Consider the following 22,187-nt stretch of genomic DNA (forward strand, 5'->3'; position numbering starts at 1 on the left):
ATCCTTGGAGGGCGCAGTGATCATCCGTATGAACACCGCAGAGTAAACACTTCAAGGCGCAGGGACCTCTGACGAAAAGATCTCTTTGTGTGCAGCACACCTGTGTAAATATACAACTAACTGCAACTAATGCTAAAGTTGTGAGATGACCATTCGCACCACAGCAGAGGGCCTCCAGCAGAAAACACGTATTAATATATTTATGAATATGTCCTGACTCTGCCAATCTGAGAACTCCCCCTGAGGTTCTTTGAATATTCTGCTTTGATTTTGATATCAGAGAAACGAAAATGGCAAGTTTTATATGTGTGTGTATTTTCATCACAATACAATGATGCATGCAGGAGTTATTGGCAAATTCATTCTGAGCCCACAGGCACCCATGTTGTGAACAGCGTCCATTTTAGGTGTTGCCCTTTACATAGGCATATACATGAGCCAATGATTCTGGTAGAGCAAGTATGAAAGGACACGTACCCCTTAGCTTGAGTTCTTCCTGATTCCCATTTGACCTGAACAGGCTGAATCTGCCTACGTGATGTTGGCCTCACCAAACCAGTCCATGCCCTCTAGTCAATCTATATTAAAGATCTGAGCAACTTGTTGTGTACATTGGCCTGAGCAAGATTAGAAGGCCGAATACAGTAGCCATGCCTGTTTATGGTCCATAAGCACCCCTTGTCCTACATTTCTATCTTCCACACCTGGCTCTGTTTCTCTGCTTCTGGGCTTTTACAATGGGGAGGTGACTGTTTATATGATGGGGAGGAAACCAGTTCTATTGTGAGCTTCTCCGGCCTGCACAGGAAAATATGTGAAGTTTGACATATGTTCATGATGGAAGATGGGTTGGTCAGTTTGGACAAGTAGAATGGAATTCATAATTATAGCCTGCTTTGTTATGGTACCATGGGAGCGACCTACAATGATGTGTTTCACAGCAAGAATGTGAGCCTAGGGGCAAACTTTTTGTATAAAAGGCCTGCCTGAGAAAGCTCAGGGAGGCTCCCTCTTTCAGTTGTAAAACTACGGTTGGACGACGAAGCCTCATAATTAATTATAATAAAGATGTCTTTTAATTTTACAGATTGCCTGTCAATTCCTTTGCTGCTTTATTATGCAAACTTCTGGATAGATCCCTGGTGGGGAGAGTGAGTCATTTTCTACTTTTCCTCACCCCCATCAGATTCCTATATAAACAGGGCGTGGTTGGATGTGTAAGGCGGGGATGTGTCACTAAAGGGGAGTAAGTCAAGGACGGGAAGGAAATTAAGATAAAACTGAAGCTGTGACGCCCCTGTCTGTGCTCTGCTTTACTCCTCTCCATATCTCTTCTGTCCTGCAGGTTGCAAAGCAGCCCCCTCACCGGTTCAGGCTGCGAAGACCTCGCCTCTGTCCTGGAAACAAACACATCTCTCACAGAGCTCGACCTGGGCTCCAATTTGCATCTGGGAGACGCTGAAGTGAAGAAGTTGTGTGAAGGCCTAAAACATCCTGGCTGCAAGCTAAAGACATTGTGGTACAGAGCTGTGTGTTTCTTTTCACATTTTAAATTACTATATTTTTTCTGTTTATGTTTTGGGGAAGGTACAGCCTTTCTTGTGCATGAGTGAGGCTTGTGAAGTGCGGGTGCCAAAGTCTAAATCCGAAGTCATGGGCCACACCCCTCTAATGGAGCTGAATGGTACATTCAAACACTATGTTCGAGGCATATGAGCTGCAAATAGTACACTATGCATAGATCACCATCTGGTGTTGGGCTCGGATGATTGCACTTGTTTTTGTCTTAGGCAAGTCTTTTGCTAGTCATGAGGTTGATGACTCCTCCTTTGGATGATAGTGCGCATGGGCATCGGCTCCATCCTTAGATTGTTTTTTTCCGCCATTGGGTTCGGATGAGGATCGAAGCGCTCCAGGTCGACTTCGAATTAAAGTTGTACTTCGACGCGTATTCCCTTCCAAATCAACGGTATTGTTTATCGATTGCGAGCTACATTCCCTTTTCGACGCGTATCGACATTTAAAACAAACATTTACCATCTTCGAGTCGACGCAGGCCGCGGGGCCTTTCGACGTCGGCCAGTCCGGAGTCCATGGAAAGGACTCCATTTCAAAAAATGTCCACAGTGTGGCTCTAAATTTCCACACACGGACCTACATGAGGTGTGTAACCTCTGTTTATCACCGGAACATGAGTCAAGAGACTGTGAAGCCTGTGCCTCGTTCAGATCCAAGTCAACGATAAGAAATCATCGAGCTCGAAGACACGAGATGTCGAGACGGGGCCCCGAATCCATCCCAGACATCTTTGGGACCGAGCAAGGCTCAGGGGAGGAAGAGGAAATCTCCGTTTTGGAAGCAGATGACTCCGACGTCGAAGAGATGCCTCTATCTGATCAGGGTACCGTGAGTACAGACTCAGATTCACTGTTACCGAAAAATAGACCCAAACCGGTATCGACCCCAGCTTCGAGCCCGGTCAGACAACCAAAATACGTTTCCGACGCCCCGCCTATCGGCCCGGCAACAATACCGAAACCATCAGTTTCAGCTCACGTCGGCACCAACAATCATGCGACACCGAAGCTCCATAACAAGGAGAGCTCGAAGTCGAAGACGCCCCCCTCGACATCAAAACCAAAACAAGTTTCGACATCGAAGCCTACCTCAACACCGAAGAGTAAACATAGAGACTCGGAACCGACCAAGACCTCGGAACCGAAAAAACACTCGGAGTCGAGAAAACAACATGACCCGAAAAAACATGTTGAAAAAGAAACTGGACTGCAAAAACATCTTTCGGACCCGTAATCTTCGGCACCGACAGGGGAAAAAGAACCAGAACTGGATCCAAAGCAAAAAACTTTGTTTATAGACCCAGACACAGGCAAGGTTGTGGCAAAACCACCAAAAAAGAGGAAGTTGGATACTTCAGAGGATGTAACTCCCACTCCAAAGAAGAAGGCAATGGGGACAAACACTACTCCACCCCATTCACCTCAACCAATTAATACCCCACCCTCACCACTTCCTCAACCACTACCCATTAATCCTGCACCTATTACACCACATCTTCCTTCACCACAAGTATCAGATATAGAAAGTGATATAGGGGATGTGGCGGCACCTGGGGAAGATGATGATGACACTCACCCACATGAGCCAGACCCCTGGGAAGACTATGATACAGAACCAGACACAAATAATGACCCTGATCTGTACCCAGCAAGGCCTTCACCACCTGTTGATAAGACAGGCTTTGCACAGTTAATTCATAGAGCCGCACAATACCACAAGGTACCTATGCATGCAGAACCAGTGGTGGAAGATTTTCTACTGGAAACATTTCCTACCACACAAAGAACTTCAGGGACACTTCCAATGCTAAAAGGTCTCCTGACAAACGCACCAGATATATTCAAGGATCCTGTCAGTGCCAGGGTATTAAACCCAAGGATAGATAAAAAATACAAGGCAGCACCATCAGACCCTGTATTTATAAAGGGACAGATACCATTAGACTCTTTGGTAGTGTCAAATACTCGTAAAAGGGCTAATTCCCAAACCACAGGAGAGGCTCCACCTCCTGATAAGGAATTTATTTATTTATACAGGATTTGTAATGCGCATGGTTGCCCCAGCGACGAGGCGTCCCAGCGCAACCAGAAACCGGCAGAGAGAGACAGGGAGATTTACAAGCACCAAATATTAAAGAGTGGGGAACAACCATGTTTTTAGTGATTTCCGGAATGCCAGAATGTTGGGAATGGCTCGAATGCTGGCTGGGAAGGAATTCCAAAGTTTGGCTACCAAGAAGCCAAACGAACGACCCCCAGCCCTATCCTTCCTCACTCGAGGGATACAGACCAAACCATGATGTGCGGAACGCAGGGCGCGCCTGGGCAAATAGGGCTTCAATAAGCCTGATAGCCCAATAGGGGCTTGATGTCTCAGGATTTTGTGCGCAATGCACAGCGCCTTAAACTGAATACGGGCTTCAATTGGCAGCCAGTGCAATTTCAACAATACTCGTGCAACTGATTGAGATCTTGGGAGTGCAACTAGCATGCGTGCTGCCGCATTTTGGACCCTCTGCAAGCGTTTGATGCTTGCCTTGTTAGCACCCAGATATAAGGCATTGCCATAGTCAAGCCTCGCAAGAATGGAGGCTTGCATGATGGTTTGGCGTACTTTAGGTGGAAAGAAACCAAGCAGAGGCCTCAATCCTCTCAGGAGCCCAAAACAGACCGCAGCAACAGCTTTTGTCTGCTTCTCGAATGTTAGTCCGGAATCAAACCTAACACCCAGGTTCTTTACCGACTACTTCGGTAACAGAGCAGGTTTCAGATGTTCAGGCCACCACTGATCAGACCAGAGCTCCCGGTCCATAGATGCTTCTGGGAAACGTGTTGCCTCCCAAGCAGCCAACAGCTGGCACATTGCCAATACACAGGCATTATTGGCCCGATACGACAGGGCACACTACGATGAGTTGGAGAAACTCATCACCTTTCTCCCTAAGGAACATCAAAAGAGGGCTGACCAACTCATACAAGAGGGAAAAATAATTACTAATACGTCTATAAAATGCGCATTAGATGCTGCAGACACAGCAGCGAGGTCAGTTAATACTAGCATCTTGCTACGAAGACATGCATGGTTGAGAGTCTCAGGGTTTAAGCAAGAAGTACAGACTTCCATATTAAACCAACCATTTGATCAAAAAACTCTTTGGCACACACACAGATGAGTCCCTAGAAAAAATGAAAAAAGATTCAGAGACTGCCAAGTCAATGGGGGCATTACAACAACCCACACAGAGGGGTTCCTTTCGTCGCTCCACATATAGAGGAGGATCAAGGAACACGGGCACGAGCCAACCCTCTACCTCATTTACACAGTCATCTCCAAGAGGTAACTTTAGAGGAGGTTACAGAGGTAACAACAATAAGGGCAGAGGTCAAGGAAATAACAACACCCGTACCTCTCCCACTGCGAAACAGTGGCTTCCCTCAGCTTTCCCCAGACCATACCACTCCGGTCGGGGGACGGATATCACAGTTCCTACCTGTCTGGGAAAACATCCCAACAGACAAGTGGGTAAGACAAATTATCCAGTATAGGTACTGCCTAGAACTCACTGCTACCCCACCAAACATCCCTCACAAACAGCGTCCCATTAAACAAGACCATTTAACACTACTAAAGCAGGAAGTACCATCGCTCCTACAAAAGCATGCGATAGAAGAAGTTCCAATAAATCAACAAGGGACAGGAGTATACTCACTATACTACCTAATTCCCCAAAAATACGAGTCTCTCAGGCCCATACTAGACCTCCGGCCCCTTAACAGATACATACATTCAGAACACTTCCATATGGTCACCCTACAACAAGTACTACCTTTACTGAAGAAAGGGGACTTTCTTTCTACACTGGATCTGAAAGACGCTTACTTTCACAGTCTAATACATCCAGCTCACAGGAAGTACCTAAGGTTTATCATAGAAGGATGACACTATCAGTTCAAGGTCCTTCCATTTGGGGTCACAACCGCACCAAGAGTCTTCACAAAATGTCTAGCGGTTGTAACAGCACATTTAAGGAGACAACACATTCATGTCTTCCCCTACTTAGACGACTGGCTAATAAAAGCCAGGTCACAAGACAGCTGTCTTCAACACACAACAGCGACAATTCAACTGCTGCACAAACTAGGTTTTACTGTGAACTACACAAAGTCTCACCTACAACCAGCCTACATACAATACCTAGGAGCCACTATAAACACAGTCAAGGCCCTAGCGTATCCCAATCCGATAAGAATTCAAACAATGTATACCCTAATTCAAAGATTCAAGCCTCAACACTCACTACCAGCTCGAGTGTTCATGCAACTATTAGGGATGATGGCCTCTTGCATACTGTTAATTAATTCCATATGCCAGACTTCAAATGCGCCCACTGATGCAGCGGTAATTTCACGGTAATTTCTCAATATAACACCCATTTACCTCTGTTTACCGCTGTAAAGATGTTTGGGCCCTTGACACTATATATTACCTTCAGGAGACTTTACATAAACATGTAAAATCCAAAAATGCATTTAATATTTAAGCCATTAAAGAGAGTTGGTGAGTATTCTAAAGGGTTTAATTTTCTTAATTAAAAGTCAAATATCAATCAGGTTACAGAATTTTGGAAACAGGATAAATAGCATTAATACAGAACATATTACAGTCTGCATATGAAGCATCACATATAGAAAAGGAAAATGTGGCGCAAAGTCAGGCAAAACTCTTAAAGAGTTTCTGAGAAATACAGTGGGTTTGCAAGGCTAATAGTTGACAAAAATCTCCCATAGAGAGAAATAAATGCATAAGACAAATAAAGCTTTTCAGACCTAATTAATTAGTCAAAGCATACATTTAAAATTTAGAATCTAAGCCTATTCTAATCACCTGCTCTCTGTCCCCTCGTCTGATCCTCTGTCTCTCTCCCTCTAATCTGACAGAAGCTGCTCCTTGAAAGTGCACCCTCCTTCCACAGATCTTAGAAATGTGGCCTGCAGTGCCAAGAAGATGCAAAAGGCTTCAGCACCCTCATCGGCATTCACAGCAACTAACTCTCCTCGTCTCTCCTCTCCTAATCTCTCCTCCTCTGCTCTGACCTAAAAACACGCCTCCAAAGAGGTCATCATTTATACTCTAATTCTTGACAGACTACCCGAAATTGTTTAATCTCAGAAAAGCTTGCACATGATTGGTTAGGAAAATGACATGATGATCTCACAATCCTGATCTCATTCTAAATTCCTGTCCATACAAATTTATCAAAATAAGCAGAAATAATTAATACATTTATATATTTTAGCAATATATGTACTGGGAAAAAAGTTTCAACCTAATTTTCCCTCCTGTCATATCGCAGGCAGGAAGTATAGTTTAACTAACACTGTTACATTGGCACAATCACAAAAATTTACAAATGTTTCTGTTCTTGACTTCTGTGCTTGAGGCAAGCTGGTATAATCTGCGCATGCACAGCCTTGCTGGTTTCACAGGCGGTACAAAAGGGGGTGGTGATGGACGGAGCATCTGAACCAATCAAACACTCACACCCAGTCAAAAGATCTGGGTTTAATCCATCACCGTTCTTTAGCCCACTCTGCCACCCCAGTTCAGACATGGCTATATGCAAATCAGTCTGACCCTGTGCCTCATGGGAACAGTCCAGCCCGAACTGCCAAGCCATGCCATCCCTGTACCGGAAACAAGCTTCAGAGGACCGGTTTCTGGCATTACAGCCGTCTTCAGCCCAGCTTGCTTGAATCCAGTGGCAAAGTGAGCAAGGGACTCACGTCTGAGGATACCCTGCCACACTTATGGCGGCTACAAGCAGTACAAAAGAGGGTGGTGATGGACGGATCATCTGAACCAATCAAACACTCACACCCAGTCAAAAGATCTGGGTTTGACCCATCACCGTTCTTTAGCCCACTCTGCCACCTTCAGACATGGCTATATGCAAATCAGTCTGACCCTGTGCCTCATGGGAACAGTGCAGCCCGAACTGCCAAGCCATGCCTTCCCTGGACCGGAAACAAGCTTCCGAGGACCGGTTTCTGGCATTACAGCCGTCTTCAGCCTGGCTTGCTTGAATCCAGTGACAAAGTGAGCAAGGTACTCACGTCTGAGCATACCCTGCCACACTTATGGCGGCCAAAAGCGGTACAAAAGGGGGTGGTGATGGACGGAGCATCTGAACCAATCAAACACTCACACCAAGTCAAAAGATCTGGGTTTGACCCATCACTGTTCTTTAGCCCACTCTGCCACCCCAGTTCAGACATGGCTATATGCAAATCAGTCTGACCCTGTGCCTCATGGGAACAGTCCAGCCCGAACTGCCAAGCCGCACCTTCCCTGGACCGGAAACAAGCTTCTGAGGACCGGTTTCTGGCATTACAGCCGTCTTCAGGCCGGCTTGCTTGAATCCAGTGGCAAAGTGAGCAAGGGACTCACGTCTGAGCATACCCTGCCACACTTATGGCGGCCAAAAGCGGTACAAAAGGGGGTGGTGATGGACTGAGCATCTGAACCAATCAAACACTCACACCCAGTCAAAAGATCTGGGTTTGACCCATCACCGTTCTTTAGCCCACTCTGCCACCCCAGTTCAGACATGGCTATATGCAAATCAGTCTGACCCTGTGCCTCATGGGAACATTCCAGCCCGAACTGCCAAGCCATGCCATCCCTGGACCGGAAACAAGCTTCCGAGGACCGGTTTCTGGCATTACAGCTGTCTTCAGCCCGGCTTGCTTGAATCCAGTGGCAAAGTGAGCAAGGGACTCACGTCTGAGCATACCCTGCCACACTTATGGCGGTCAAAAGCAGTACAATAGAGGGTGGTGATGGAGGTAGCATCTGAACCAATCAAACACTCACGCCCAGTCAAAAGATCTGGGTTTGACCCATCACCGTTCTTTAGCCCACTCTGCCACCTTCAGACATGGCTATAGGCAAATCAGTCTGACCCTGTGCCTCATGGGAACAGTGCAGCTCGAACTGCCAAGCCATGCCTTCCCTGGACCGGAAACAAGCTTCCGAGGACCGGTTTCTGGCATTACAGCCGTGTTCAGCCCGGCTTGCTTGAATCCAGTGGCAAAGTGAGCAAGGGACTCACGTCTGAGCATACCCTGCCACACTTATGGCGGCCAAAAGCGGTACAAAAGGGGGGGTGATGGACGGAGCATCTGAACCAATCAAACACTCACACCCAGTCAAAAGATCTGGGTTTGACCCATCACCGTTCCTTAGCCCACTCTGCCACCCCAGTTCAGACATGGCTATATGCAAATCAGTCTGACCCTGTGCCTCATGGGAACAGTCCAGCCCGAACTGCCAAGCCATGCCTTCCCTGGACCGGAAACAAGCTTCCGAGGACCGGTTTCTGGCATTACAGCCGTCTTCAGCCCGGCTTGCTTGAATCCAGTGGCAAAGTGAGCAAGGGACTCACGTCTGAGCATACCCTGCCACACTTATGGCGGCCAAAAGCAGTACAAAAGGGGGTGGTGATAGACGGAGCATCTGAACCAATCAAACACTCACAGTCAAAAGATCTGGGTTTGACCCATCACCGTTCTTTAGCCCACTCTGCCACCCCAGTTCAGACATGGCTATATGCAAATCAGTCTGACCCTGTGCCTCATGAGAACAGTCCAGCCCGAACTGCCAAGCCATGCCATCCCTGGACCGGAAACAAGCTTCCGAGGACCGGTTTCTGGCATTACAGCCGTCTTTAGCCCAGCTTGCTTGAATCCAGTGGCAAAGTGAGCAAGGGACTCAAGTCTGAGCATACCCTGCCACACTTATGGCGGCCACAAGCAGTACAAAAGAGGGTGGTGATGGACGGAGCATCTGAACCAATCAAACACTCACACCCAGTCAAAAGATCTGGGTTTAATCCATCACCGTTCTTTAGCCCACTCTGCCACCCCAGTTCAGACATGGCTATATGCAAATCAGTCTGACCCTGTGCCTCATGGGAACAGTCCAGCCCGAACTGCCAAGCCATGCCTTCCCTGGACCGGAAACAAGCTTCCGAGGACCGGTTTCTGGCATTACAGCTGTCTTCAGCCCGGCTTGCTTGAATCCAGAGGCAAAGTGAGCAAGAGACTCACGTCTGAGCATACCCTGCCACACTTATGGCGGCGAAAAGCGGTACAAAAGGGGGTGGTGATGGACGGAGCATCTGAACCAATCAAACACTCACACCCAGTCAAAAGATCTGGGTTTGACCCATCACCGTTCTTTAGCCCACTCTGCCACCCCAGTTCAGACATGGCTATGTGCAAATCAGTCTGACCCTGTGCCTCATGGGAACAGTCCAGCCCGAACTGCCAAGCCATGCCTTCCCTGGACCGGAAACAAGCTTCCGAGGACCGGTTTCTGATATTACAGCCGTCTTCAGCCAGGCTTGCTTGAATCCAGTGGCAAAGTGAGCAAGGGACTCACGTCTGAGCATACCCTGCCACACTTATGGTGGTCAAAAGCGGTACAAAAGGGGGTGGTGATGGACGGAGCATCTGAACCAATCAAACACTCACACCTAGTCAAAATATCTGGGTTTGACCTATTGCCGTTCTTTAGCCCACTCTGCCACCCCAGTTCAGACATGGCTATATGCAAATCAGTCTGACCCTGTGCTTCATGGGAACAGTCCAGCACGAACTGCCAAGCCATGCCTTCCCTGGATGGGAAACAAGCTTCCGAGGACTGGTTTCTGGAATTACAGCCGTCTTCAGCCCGGCTTGCTTGAATCCAGTGGCAAAGTGAGCAAGTGACTAACGTCAGAGCATACCCTGCCACACTTATGGTGGCCAAAAGCGGTACAAAAGAGGGTGGTGATGGAGGGAGCATCTGAACCAATCAAACACTCACACCCAGTCAAAAGATCTGGGTTTGACCCATCACCTTTCTTTAGCCCACTCTGCCACCTTCAGACATGGCTATAGGCAAATCAGTCTGACCCCGTGCCTCATGGGAACAGTGCAGCTCGAACTGCCAAGCCATGCCTTCCCTGGACCGGAAACAAGCTTCCGAGGACCGGTTTCTGGCATTACAGCTGTGTTCAGCCCGGCTTGCTTGAATCCAGTGGCAAAGTGAGCAAGGGACTCACGTCTGAGCATACCCTGCCACACTTATGGCGGCCAAAAGCGGTCCAAAAGGGGGTGGTGATGGACGGAGCATCTGAACCAATCAAACACTCACACCCAGTCAAAAGATCTGGGTTTGACCCATCACCGTTCTTTAGCCCACTCTGCCACCCCAGTTCAGACATGGCTATATGCAAATCAGTCTGACCCTGTGCCTCATGGGAACAGTCCAGCCTGAATTGCCAAGCCATGCCTTCCCTGGACCGGAAACAAGCTTCCGAGGACCGGTTTCTGGCATTACAGCTGTCTTCAGCCCGGATTGCTTGAATCCAGAGGCAAAGTGAGCAAGGGACTCACGTCTGAGCATACCCTGCCACACTTATGGCGGTGAAAAGCGGTACAAAAGGGGGTGGTGATGGACGGAGCATCTGAACCAATCAAACACTCACACCCAGTCAAAAGATCTGGGTTTGACCCATCACCGTTCTTTAGCCCACTCTGCCACCCCAGTTCAGACATGGCTATGTGCAAATCAGTCTGACCCTGTGCCTCATGGGAACAGTCCAGCCCGAACTGCCAAGCCATGCCTTCCCTGGACCGGAAACAAGCTTCCGAGGACCGGTTTCTGGCATTACAGCCATTTTCAGCCAGGCCTGCTTGAATCCAGTGGCAAAGTGAGCAAGGGACTCACGTCTGAGCATAACCTGCCACACTTATGGCGGCGAAAAGCGGTACAAAAGGGCGTGGTGATGGACGGAGCATCTAAACCAATCAAACACTCACACCCAGTCAAAAGATCTGGGTTTAATCCATCACCGTTCTTTAGCCCACTCTGCCACCCCAGTACAGACATGGCTATATGCAAATCAGTCTGACCCTGTGCCTCATGGGAACAGCCCAGCCTGAACTGCCAAGCCATGCCTTCCCTGGACCGGAAACAAGCTTCCGAGGACCGGTTTATGGCATTACACAGGCAGCCATTTTATCTTAGGCCCAAAAATAAAACAAACACAAAAGAGCATTAATTTCACGTAAATAAAACCCATTATGTTTCCCAACTCCATTATACTAATACCCCTTAAAAATGTTTTACCTAGCCAAGCTATTAGTTTAATGCAGCTTTTCTTATTGTTTTGCACAACATGCAAAATGTACAACATAGCATTATGTTTTTTAAAGCGCACACACAATAGCAACATGCATTAATGTTTTAGATAGCTTTTCATGCAAAACAGCTTTGAGCCCCATGTGTAGTGAAGGTGCATGTTAATTAACACACATTATAAAAAGATGTTTTAACTGAATATATTTGTCCAAATATGCAACAAAGCCAAAGTTTCTTGAGACAGGGAACAGGGCGTGTAGTTTACAAGGGAAAGGTGCTGGGTAGAGAGAACACATTCAATAATTATAAAAATAAAGAGACGTTTTCCCTACATTTGCAAAAACACATGTTAATTCAGCACAAGCATTTCAGACTGACTAGGCCTCATTTAATGTTTTTCATGTGCCATGTTTTATCACTTGCACCAAAATGTGCATTCATTTTAAATGCAGTCTGTCTGAAGCATAAAAATAAAGCAATGCCTGACTCCAGATGAAATCTGCTCCATCACCACTACAGGAATGTCTAGCAAGACAGTGGAATCAGGCTTGAGGTCAGATTACAGACCTGGTGTTGGTAGACGACCGCACGCACCGCTCTCTGCAATGGTGGAACATAACAAACCTTTCCAAGGGGCGGCCGTTCCTAGAGCCGATTCCACAAATAGTAATAACAGCGGACGCATCGCGCACCGGATGGGAAGCTCATATGGAAGGATACACAGTTCAGGGGAGATGGAGTGCACAGCAGAAGCGCCTCCACATAAACCATCTAGAACTACTAGCGGTGCTCTTAGCTCTAAAAGCATTTCAACTACACATTCTCAACAATTAAGCAAAAGGGGGTGGTGATGGACAGAGTTTCTGAATTAAGCAGAATACTCTCACCCAGTCAAGAGATCAGGGCTTGATCCAACACCGTTTTTTAGCTCACTGCACCATCCCAGCTCAGAACCTGGCTATATGCAAATTAGTCTGTCCCTGGCCCAGTGCATCATGGGAACAGGACAGACCAAACTACCAAGCCAATTCTTTCACTGGGAAGGAAACAAGCTTCCGGGGACCGGTTTCTGGCATTACAGCCGTCTTCGGCCCGGCTTGCTTGAATCCAGATGGTGCAATGAGCAAGGGACTCACGTCTGAGTATACCCTTCCACGCTTATGGTGGACAAAACAATTAAGCAAAAGGGGGTGGTGATGGACAGAGTTTCTGAATTAAGCAGAATACTCTCACCCAGTCAAGAGATCAGGGCTTGATCCAACACCGTTTTTTAGCTCACTGCACCATCCCAGCTCAGAACGTGGCTATATGCAAATTAGTCTGTCCCTGGCCCAGTGCATCATGGGAACAGGGCAGACCAAACTACCAAGCCAATTCTTTCACTGGGAAGGAAACAAGCTTCCGGGGACCGGTTTCTGGCATTACAGCCGTCTTCGGCCCGGCTTGCTTGAATCCTGATGGTGCAATGAGCAAGGGACTCACGTCTGAGTATACCCTTCCACGCTTATGGTGGACAAAACAATTAAGCAAAAGGGGGTGGTGATGGACAGAGTTTCTGAATTAAGCAGAATACTCTCACCCAGTCAAGAGATCAGGGCTTGATCCAACACAGTTTTTTAGCTCACTGCACCATCCCAGCTCAGAACCTGGCTATATGCAAATTAGTCTGTCCCTGGCCCAGTGCATCATGGGAACAGGACAGACCAAACTACCAAGCCAATTCTTTCACTGGGAAGGAAACAAGCTTCCGGGGACCCGTTTCTGGCATTACAGCCGTCTTCGGCCCGGCTTGCTTGAATCCTGATGGTGCAATGAGCAAGGGACTCACGTCTGAGTATACCCTTCCACGCTTATGGTGGACAAAACAATTAAGCAAAAGGGGGTGGTGATGGACAGAGTTTCTGAATTAAGCAGAATACTCTCACACAGTCAAGAGATCAGGGCTTGATCCAACACCGTTTTTTAGCTCACTGCACCATCCCAGCTCAGAACCTGGCTATATGCAAATTAGTCTGTCCCTGGCCCAGTGAATCATGGGAACAGGGCAGACCAAACTACCAAGCCAATTCTTTCACTGGGAAGGAAACCAGCTTCCGGGGACGCGTTTCTGGCATTACAGCCGTCTTCGGCCCGGCTTGCTTGAATCCTGATGGTGCAATGAGCAAGGGACTCACGTCTGAGTATACCCTTCCACGCTTATGGTGGACAAAACAATTAAGCAAAAGGGGGTGGTGATGGACAGAGTTTCTGAATTAAGCAGAATACTCTCACCCAGTCAAGAGATCAGGGCTTGATCCAACACCGTTTTTTAGCTCACTGCACCATCCCAGCTCAGAACCTGGCTATATGCAAATTGGTCTGTCCCTGGCCCAGTGCATCATGGGAACAGGGCAGACCAAACTACCAAGCCAATTCTTTCACTGGGAAGGAAACAAGCTTCCGGGGACCGGTGTCTGGCATTACAGCCGTCTTCGGCCCGGCTTGCTTGAATCCTGATGGTGCAATGAGCAAGGGACTCACGTCTGAGTATACCCTTCCACGCTTATGGTGGACAAAACAATTAAGCAAAAGGGGGTGGTGATGGACAGAGTTTCTGATTTAAGCAGAATACTCTCACCCAGTCAAGAGATCAGGGCTTGATCCAACACAGAAACTCTGTCCATCACCACCCCTTGTTGTTTAATTATTTTGTCCATCATAAGCATGGAAGGGTATACTCAGACGTGAGTCCCTTGCTCATTGCACCATCAGGATTCAAGCAAGCCGGAGGAGAGGCAAATGAAGATAAAACACATGGCGCAGAATCTGCTATCAAGAAGGTCAGTTTCAGTTCGACTGTACAAGTCTTTTCTGGGGATGATATCATCTTGCATCCCATTAATACCAAACTGCCGCCTCAGGATGAGACCACTTCAGGAAGAACTGAGTCTGCAGTGGCTACAAGTCTCCGGCACTTTCGAAGATCTCATCAGGATCACACCGCTCATGCGGAATTCTCTCCTCTGGTGGACACAAAAGCGACATCTCCAGCAGGGGTGCGCATTCCTTCAAGATGCACCAAGCCTCACTATCACTACGGATGCGTCTCGAGGGCTGGGGAGCGCATCTTCAGGGTCTCACTATCAGCGGCAAGTGAACTGCTCAACAAAGGCGGTGGCACATCAACCGTCTGGAGCTGAGAGCCATTTTTCTTGCACTCAAGGCGTTTTGTGCAATCATTGAGGATGTCAATGTATCGGTAAGAACAGACAACACAACAAAGATGCACTACGTCAACAAGCAGGGAGGAACACAATCACTTCTCCTGTCCCAAGAAGCCCAAGACCTTTGGGCATGGGCTTTAAAGCACAATATAAATCTTCAAGCAGTGCATGTTCCGGGAACAGAGAACGTCCTGGCAGACGCACTCAGCATGACGACGGTCTCCACTCACGAGTGGGAACTGCATCAGCAGACAGTGGAACGCATCTTTCACCTGTGGGGAGGACCAGACCCAGATCTATTTGCGACAAAGACCAACAGCAAATGCCAATTCTTCGCAAGCTGGCATCCCCACAAGGACTCCCAGGGGAATGCGTTTTCGATAGATTGGTCTCTGACATATGCGTACGCTTTTCCACCGATTCCACTAGTCCACAAGGTCCTGCGCAAAATGAAGAAGGAACCGTGCCGATTGATTCTAATTGCTCCCAGATGGCCGTGCCAGTATTGGTTTACAGAGCTCCTTCTGTCGGAGTGCGAACCGATTCAGTTGAATCCAATCCCGAACTTACTCAGCATTCAGAACGGATAGGATCCAACATCACTGAGATTAGCGGCCTGGTGCCTGAGTACCGTGAGTTCGTCCACCTAAACATCCCGGAAGACTGCAAAGAAGTTCTGGCCAAGGCAAGGGAACCCACTACCATAAAGACATTCAGTCTGAAATGGAAGCGTTTTTCCATCTGGTGTCGCTCAACCGGGGTTCACCCTTTTTTCAGCAAAGCCGGAAGAGATTCTGCCTTTTTTGCTGCAATTAGCAAGATCAGGCCTGGCTCACGCAACCTTGAAGGTTTTTCTGGCTGCGATCTCAAGGTATCGACAGGATGGGACCAATTCCCTTTACTCTGCGAGGATTATACAACAATTCTTTAAAGGCCTCTTTAGAATGTTCCCTCCAGTACGCCGTCCACCTCCTGCGTGGCATCTTAATGTAGTCCTGGCACAACTCATGCGTCACCCATTCGAACCTATCCACAAGGCCGACCTGAAATATCTCTCGTGGAAGTTATGACTGCTGCTGGCTTTAACATCCTCCAGGAGAGTCATTGATATCCAGGCTTTCACTGTTCACCATCCTTTCCTGCAGTTTACAAGTGACTCTGTAATGCTCCGCACTAATCCGAAGTATATCCCTAAAGTACCTTCGGATTTTCACCTCAAGGAACCTATAATTCTAAAGTCATTTTTTCCTAACCCGCAAACACCGGCAGAAAGAGCGTTGCATACGCTGGACGTTAAAAGGTGTCTTAAATTCTATCTGCAGAGGACATCCGCTTTGCGCACTTCTGACCAACTATTTATCACATACGGTGCAATCCGTAGGGGGCAGGCAGTTTCTGAACAGACTATTGCGAGATGAATATCTACTGCCATTGCCTTTTGCCATGCACAAGCAGGACGACCGTTGCAAGCAGCTCCTAGAGCTCATTCTACAAGAGCAATGTCATCATCTACGGCCTTATTTGCTGGAGTTCCTCTTCAGCAGATCTGCAGGGCGGCTACTTGGGCCAGTCGCCATACATTTACCAGACATTATTGTCTAGAGGCAACCAGCGAGGCTGATACTTCCGTGGGTCGAGCAGTTCTACGAAATCTTTTCAACTAAGGCGAGCCTCTGTTTCCCACCTCCTTTTACTGCTGTAAGACGCTTCCTATGTTTCTGTTGGTTACGCATGCTTGCATGATTGCACTCTGCTATGCTTAAAATGATATGTGTATTTTCAGTTTGCACTGTTATATGACTTATATGCTGACAAGCTTGACTACCATGGGCGTCTGCCTAACAATGATATGTACTGCTAGCTACTCTGATTCAGGCATGTAAATCTATGAAAGACACCCCTAATACTGGAAAAAAACAATAGTTACTTACCTGTAATCTGTGGTTCTCCAGTATTGGTGTCTTTCATAGATTCACATGCAACCCGCCCACCTCCCCTCAGAGGTTTTTAGGCTATTGGTTTACCTTCACTCCTTGCGAGAAAATCTGAGAGCCTGAGCCTCTGGGGAGAACCTTCTGGTGGGTGCTGGCGCCTGATTGGCTGTAGTTTGGACTATACAAAATGACTAGGATAGTCATAGGTGTGGAAGTGTTTTCTACTGTAGCTTTGGCTACTTTACTTCCTGGTTTGTTTTTATTGGTATTTACTATATATTTATGGCATATTATTGCTATTTTATGTACCGTGGGACTCCCACTCTGACGACAGGGAATGATTCAGGCATGTGAATCTATGAAAGACACCAATACTGGAGAAGCACAGATTACAGGTAAGTAACTATTGTTCATAGTCTATTCATAAGTGTACTATCTGCAGCTCACATGCCTAGAACAGAATATGCTACTTACCAGTATGCATCTGTTCTTGGCATGTAGAGCTGCAGAGTAGTACACTCCCACCCTACCTCCCCGGATACCCATATTTGCTCCAACAATATCTTATTTAAATACACTTACATGGGCATCTCTTTCTGTATTCTAACATACTACTCCATCTAACCCTACTATGGCAAAACAATCTGAGGATGGAGCCGATGCCCATGCGCACTATCATCCAAAGGAGGAGTCACCAACCTCGTGACTAACAAAAGACTTCTCCAAGATAAAAACAAGTGCAATCATCCTAGCCCAACACCAGGTGGCGATCTATGCATAGTGTACTACTCTGCAGCCTACATGCCAAGAACAGATGCATACTGGTAAGTAACATTTTCCTTTTCAAGTACATGGGGTAAAATGTGATGGGCCTTAACAACAGATCGACTCCTCAGCTAACTTCCAATCCTATCTATAGATTAATACATCTTAATGGCCTTGTGATTACATTAAATGCCTTTAAGTAAGAGGACTTTACCAGAGCGTCGTGAAGTAACTGCTCCAGTTATTGTGTCAAGATATAGAATTCAAAGTAAGATCCAGATTCAGACTCAAAGACCTGAGCAAGATGTTGTAAAAACTCAACTCAAAAGCTGAAGAGAGTGACGCAGCAGCACTTCCCCGCCACCTGTCTGGCCCTGCAGAGCAGCGGAGGGATCCGAATGGCGGAATTAATGACGGGAGAGGGGGAGCTGGTGCTGCAGTACTTTGGGGAATCCTGCATGCCAGAACATATTTAAATTCATTGCCTCCCTCTCTCCGGGGTGTGCTCACGCCCCCGGGTGGTGTACCCCCACACATTGCACTTTATCTCTCTTTTCTCTGTATCTCACAGATCAAAAACACCAAACTTCAGAATGAAAACCCAGACACCCCAGGCAGACTATTGAGGAGGCTCACGAAGGACGTTTGTGCTCGGAGTAACGGTTAACACCTACAGAGACGGAATCCAACACCATCCCTCCTCTGACACCCCCAAGAGGCTGCGTCTTCACTTGCAGATAATAAACATCTCAGTAAAACCAAGGGAGGAGAGTCTGCAAACATGAGCACATCTCGCTATAGCTTGACAGACACCTTTACTGACACTGTTCAACAGAGGGTTCTGTGAGAGAGAGCTGAGAGGGAAAGCGTGGAGTAGGACACACCTTTGGGACCAATGGGTTTGCAAGTACCTCTTACTGATGCTGCACAGCATCCACTGTGCGGTGCTACCTCTTACTGATGCTGCACGGCATCCACTGTGCAGTGCTACCTCTTACCGATGCTGCACAGCATCCACAGTGCGGTGCTACCTCTTACCGATGCTGGACAGCATCCCCTGTGCGGTGCTACCTCTTACCAATGCTATGCAGCATTCACTGTGCGGTGCTACCTCTTACCGATGCTGCACAGCATCCACAGTGCAGTGCTACCTCTTACTGATGCTGCACGGCATCCACTGTGCAGTGCTACCTCTTACCGATGCTGCACAGCATCCACAGTGCAGTGCAACCTCTTACTGATGCTGCACGGCATCCACTGTGCAGTGCTACCTCTTACCGATGCTGCACAGCATCCACAGTGCGGTGCTACCTCTTACTGATGCTGCACGGCATCCACTGTGCAGTGCTACCTCTTACCGATGCTGCACAGCATCCACAGTGCGGTGCTACCTCTTACTGATGCTGCACGGCATCCACTGTGCAGTGCTACCTCTTACCGATGCTGCACAGCATCCCCTGTGCGGTGCTACCTCTTACCGTTGCTATGCAGCATTCACTGTGCGGTGCTACCTCTTACCGATGCTATGCAGCACCCACTGTGTGGTGCTACCTCTTACCGATGCTATGCACCATCCAATGTGCAGTGCTACCTCTTACCGATGCTGCACAGCATCCACTGTGCAGTGCTACCTCTTACCGATGCTGCACATCACCCGCAGTGTGGTGCTACCTCTTACCGATGCTGCACGGCATCCACAGTTCTGTGCTACTTCTTACCGATGCTGCACAGCATCTACTGTGTGCTGCTATCTCTTACCGATGCTATGCAGCATCCACAGTGCTGTGCTACTTCTTACCGATGCCGCATCCACTGTGCAGTGCTACCTCTTACCGTTGCTGCACGGCATCCACAGTGCTGTGCTACTTCTTAACTATGCTGCACAACAGCCACGGTGCGGTGCTACCTCTTACTGATGCTGCACAGCCTCCACTGTATGGTGCTACCTCTTACCAATGCTATGCAGCATCCACTGTGCGATGCTACCTTTTACCGATGCTGCACAGCATCCACTGTGCAGTGCTACCTCTTACCAATGCTATGTAGCATCCACTGTGTGGTGCTATCTCTTACCGATGCTGCACAGCATCTACAGTGTGGTGTTACCTCTTACCGATGCTGCACGGCATCCACAGTGTGGTGCTACCTCTTTCTGATGCTGCACAACATCCACAGTGCAGTGCTACCTCTTACCGATGCTGCACGGCAGCCACTGTGCTGTGCTACCTCTTACCGATGCTGCACGGCATCCACTGTGCGGTGCTACCTCTTACCGATGCTATGCAGCAGCCACTGTGCTGTGCTACCTCTTACCGATGCTGCACGGCATCCACTGTGCGGTGCTACCTCTTACCGATGCTATGCAGCAGCCACTGTGCTGTGCTACCTCTTACCGATGCTGCACGGCATCCACTGTCCGGTGCTACCTCTTACCGATTGTCAGACCTTGCATCCTTGGCATGAGTCACACTTCCACTTTTTGCTTTACCCACTATCTGAAAGGATGAGGTGTCCACTGACTGGAGACACCCACAACAGAAACTGTATGGGGGGAAGAGCCCTTCTGGACAATAGGATCAAATACATTTTGGGGTATGTCTACAGGACCCCTTCTCCCTAGAAATCAAATCACTTTTTGGAAGACACGAGAAGACCCCTTTGCTGCTGGAGGAAGGAACGGGAAGCTGAAGGAGAAGTACCGCCCCTGTGTGATGAGGGTTGTCCTGCAGTGGTTGCTTTGCTGCCAGAGAAAGGAGGAGAAAGGACTTAAGGAACTTTTAGGTTAACTCGCCAGAAGTGTTTCCAAGGGCTTGAGCTGAGCTTGCCTCCTGATTGAAACTCAGGGCTACAAAAGTTTCTCCCCTTCCCCAACCTATGTGTTGCTGAGTGCGTAGAGCGCGCCCCCGGCATGTGTGCAACAACAAAGATTGAGCGCAGCGTGTGCCTTGCTGGCCTGTGCTTATTTCCACCTTGTTCCCTGTCACCGTTGTGACCCGGGGACTCATCGGGATCATCAGGCAGCCCTGTGTGCTTTCAGTGCACTTCCGATGTCCGCCGTGCCCCCCTACATCACCTCCACAGCCCGGGGCCCACACTCAAGACTCTGACCCCAAGCGCTGTCACAGCAGTTTCACTCCCGCCGGGCCGGAGCTTGTGGGCCTTGTCGTGAAGCTGCGCAGGGATTGGACCAGCACTATCAACGTCACAGGGGCTCGTCGAGGGAGCCGCGCTGTGATTGATCCAGCTTCTTCAGCGTCTTCCCCCATCAAGGAAACTTCCCCGGCTGACCCGACTACTCCCTAGGTATTGCTCATAAGTAGTGAAGCGAGCGAGCGCGTCCCAGCTTGGGGCCAGAGGAGAACTTCCAGTGAGGGGCTACTTTATTCATATTTTTCCTGCATATCACTTCCGAACTGCAGCGCATATCAATACCGCATTTTCCACATGAAAGCTGATTCATATTTTGTCCGCATTTAACCTCAGAACTGTACCATATTTCAAACTCTATCATACCTTTTTGAGTCTACAAACGTGCCTAAAGATTATTGGACATATAGTACTGTGGATGTTTTATCGCTTATGGTCCAGTGATAAAAGTATATAAAAGACAAGTATTCTTACATAACCTGTGTAGCCATGCCTGTAGATTGTCTGTTGGGCAAATATTTGGAGAGCTCTCCATGGGCTCAGGTGGAGCGCAAGGTTCACCTAGAGATGTTGGGACTCCCTGAGTGTGCGTGCACGACCACTCGGTCTATGGCAGCCAAGAGAATCGTTCAAGAGAGCCTGAAGCCTGAAACAGTGGCACAGGCACCAGCCTTAGAGAGAGGAGGCGGGCATGGGAACCCGGCCTCCCTGTTTCCCACGGTCCAGGAGGAAGCAGAACTTGAGTTTATGCACTGGAGCCTACCGGGGAGCAGATCGCCGACCTTGGGGATCTGCCTGAGCTGACCCATTGGCAGCAGGAAGGAGGACCCTCCAGGGAAGAGTTCTGTGAGGAGCAGTACAAGTGCCCCTATCTCGTGGGTATGTGGCAGCAGGCCGCCGCCCAGGCAGCAGGTGATCAGTCTGGATCAGATCTGTTCTACTGGGAGAATGGTCTCCTATATTGCGAGCCTAAGGTTGCTGAGTCTGGGTTAGACCGTGTGCTGGTGGTACCCCAGAGCTTCAGCGCCTTCTTACTGGGTTTTGGCTCATGATGTGCCTTTAGCAGGACATCTGGAGCAGGCCAAGACCTTTGCCACCCAATTTTATTGACCCTAGATGTGCAAGAGTTCAGACATGTCAGACTTGCCAGGCAAGTGGGAAAAGTGAGGGGAAGCGCAAGGCTCCCCTGCAGCCATTCCCTGTCGTCAGCACCCCCTTTGAACGGGTGGGGATTGACAATGTGGGGCCCCTGGACCCCAAAACAGCCATGGGCAACATGTTCATCCTGGTCTTGGTGGACCATGCCACCCAGTACCCGGAAGCCATACCTCTTGCGACCTTGACAGCCCCGGTGGTGGGACGGGCACTGATG

The 22,187-nt window shown here is 48.5% G+C and overlaps 1 protein-coding gene across 1 annotated transcript in view; it reads left to right on the plus strand.

Moving 5' to 3' along the window:
* Positions 1–22,187, plus strand: part of LOC144773658 (NACHT, LRR and PYD domains-containing protein 12-like) — a 946,473-nt gene that overhangs the window by 459,896 nt on the left and 464,390 nt on the right. The window contains exon 6 of the mRNA XM_078658807.1: positions 1,346–1,519. Within this exon, the coding sequence (XP_078514933.1) occupies positions 1,346–1,519 (174 nt within the window). The remainder of the gene's footprint in view (positions 1–1,345; positions 1,520–22,187) is intronic.

Source organism: Lissotriton helveticus, chromosome 8 (assembly GCF_964261635.1).
Source record: "Lissotriton helveticus chromosome 8, aLisHel1.1, whole genome shotgun sequence".
NCBI lineage: Eukaryota > Metazoa > Chordata > Amphibia > Caudata > Salamandridae > Lissotriton > Lissotriton helveticus.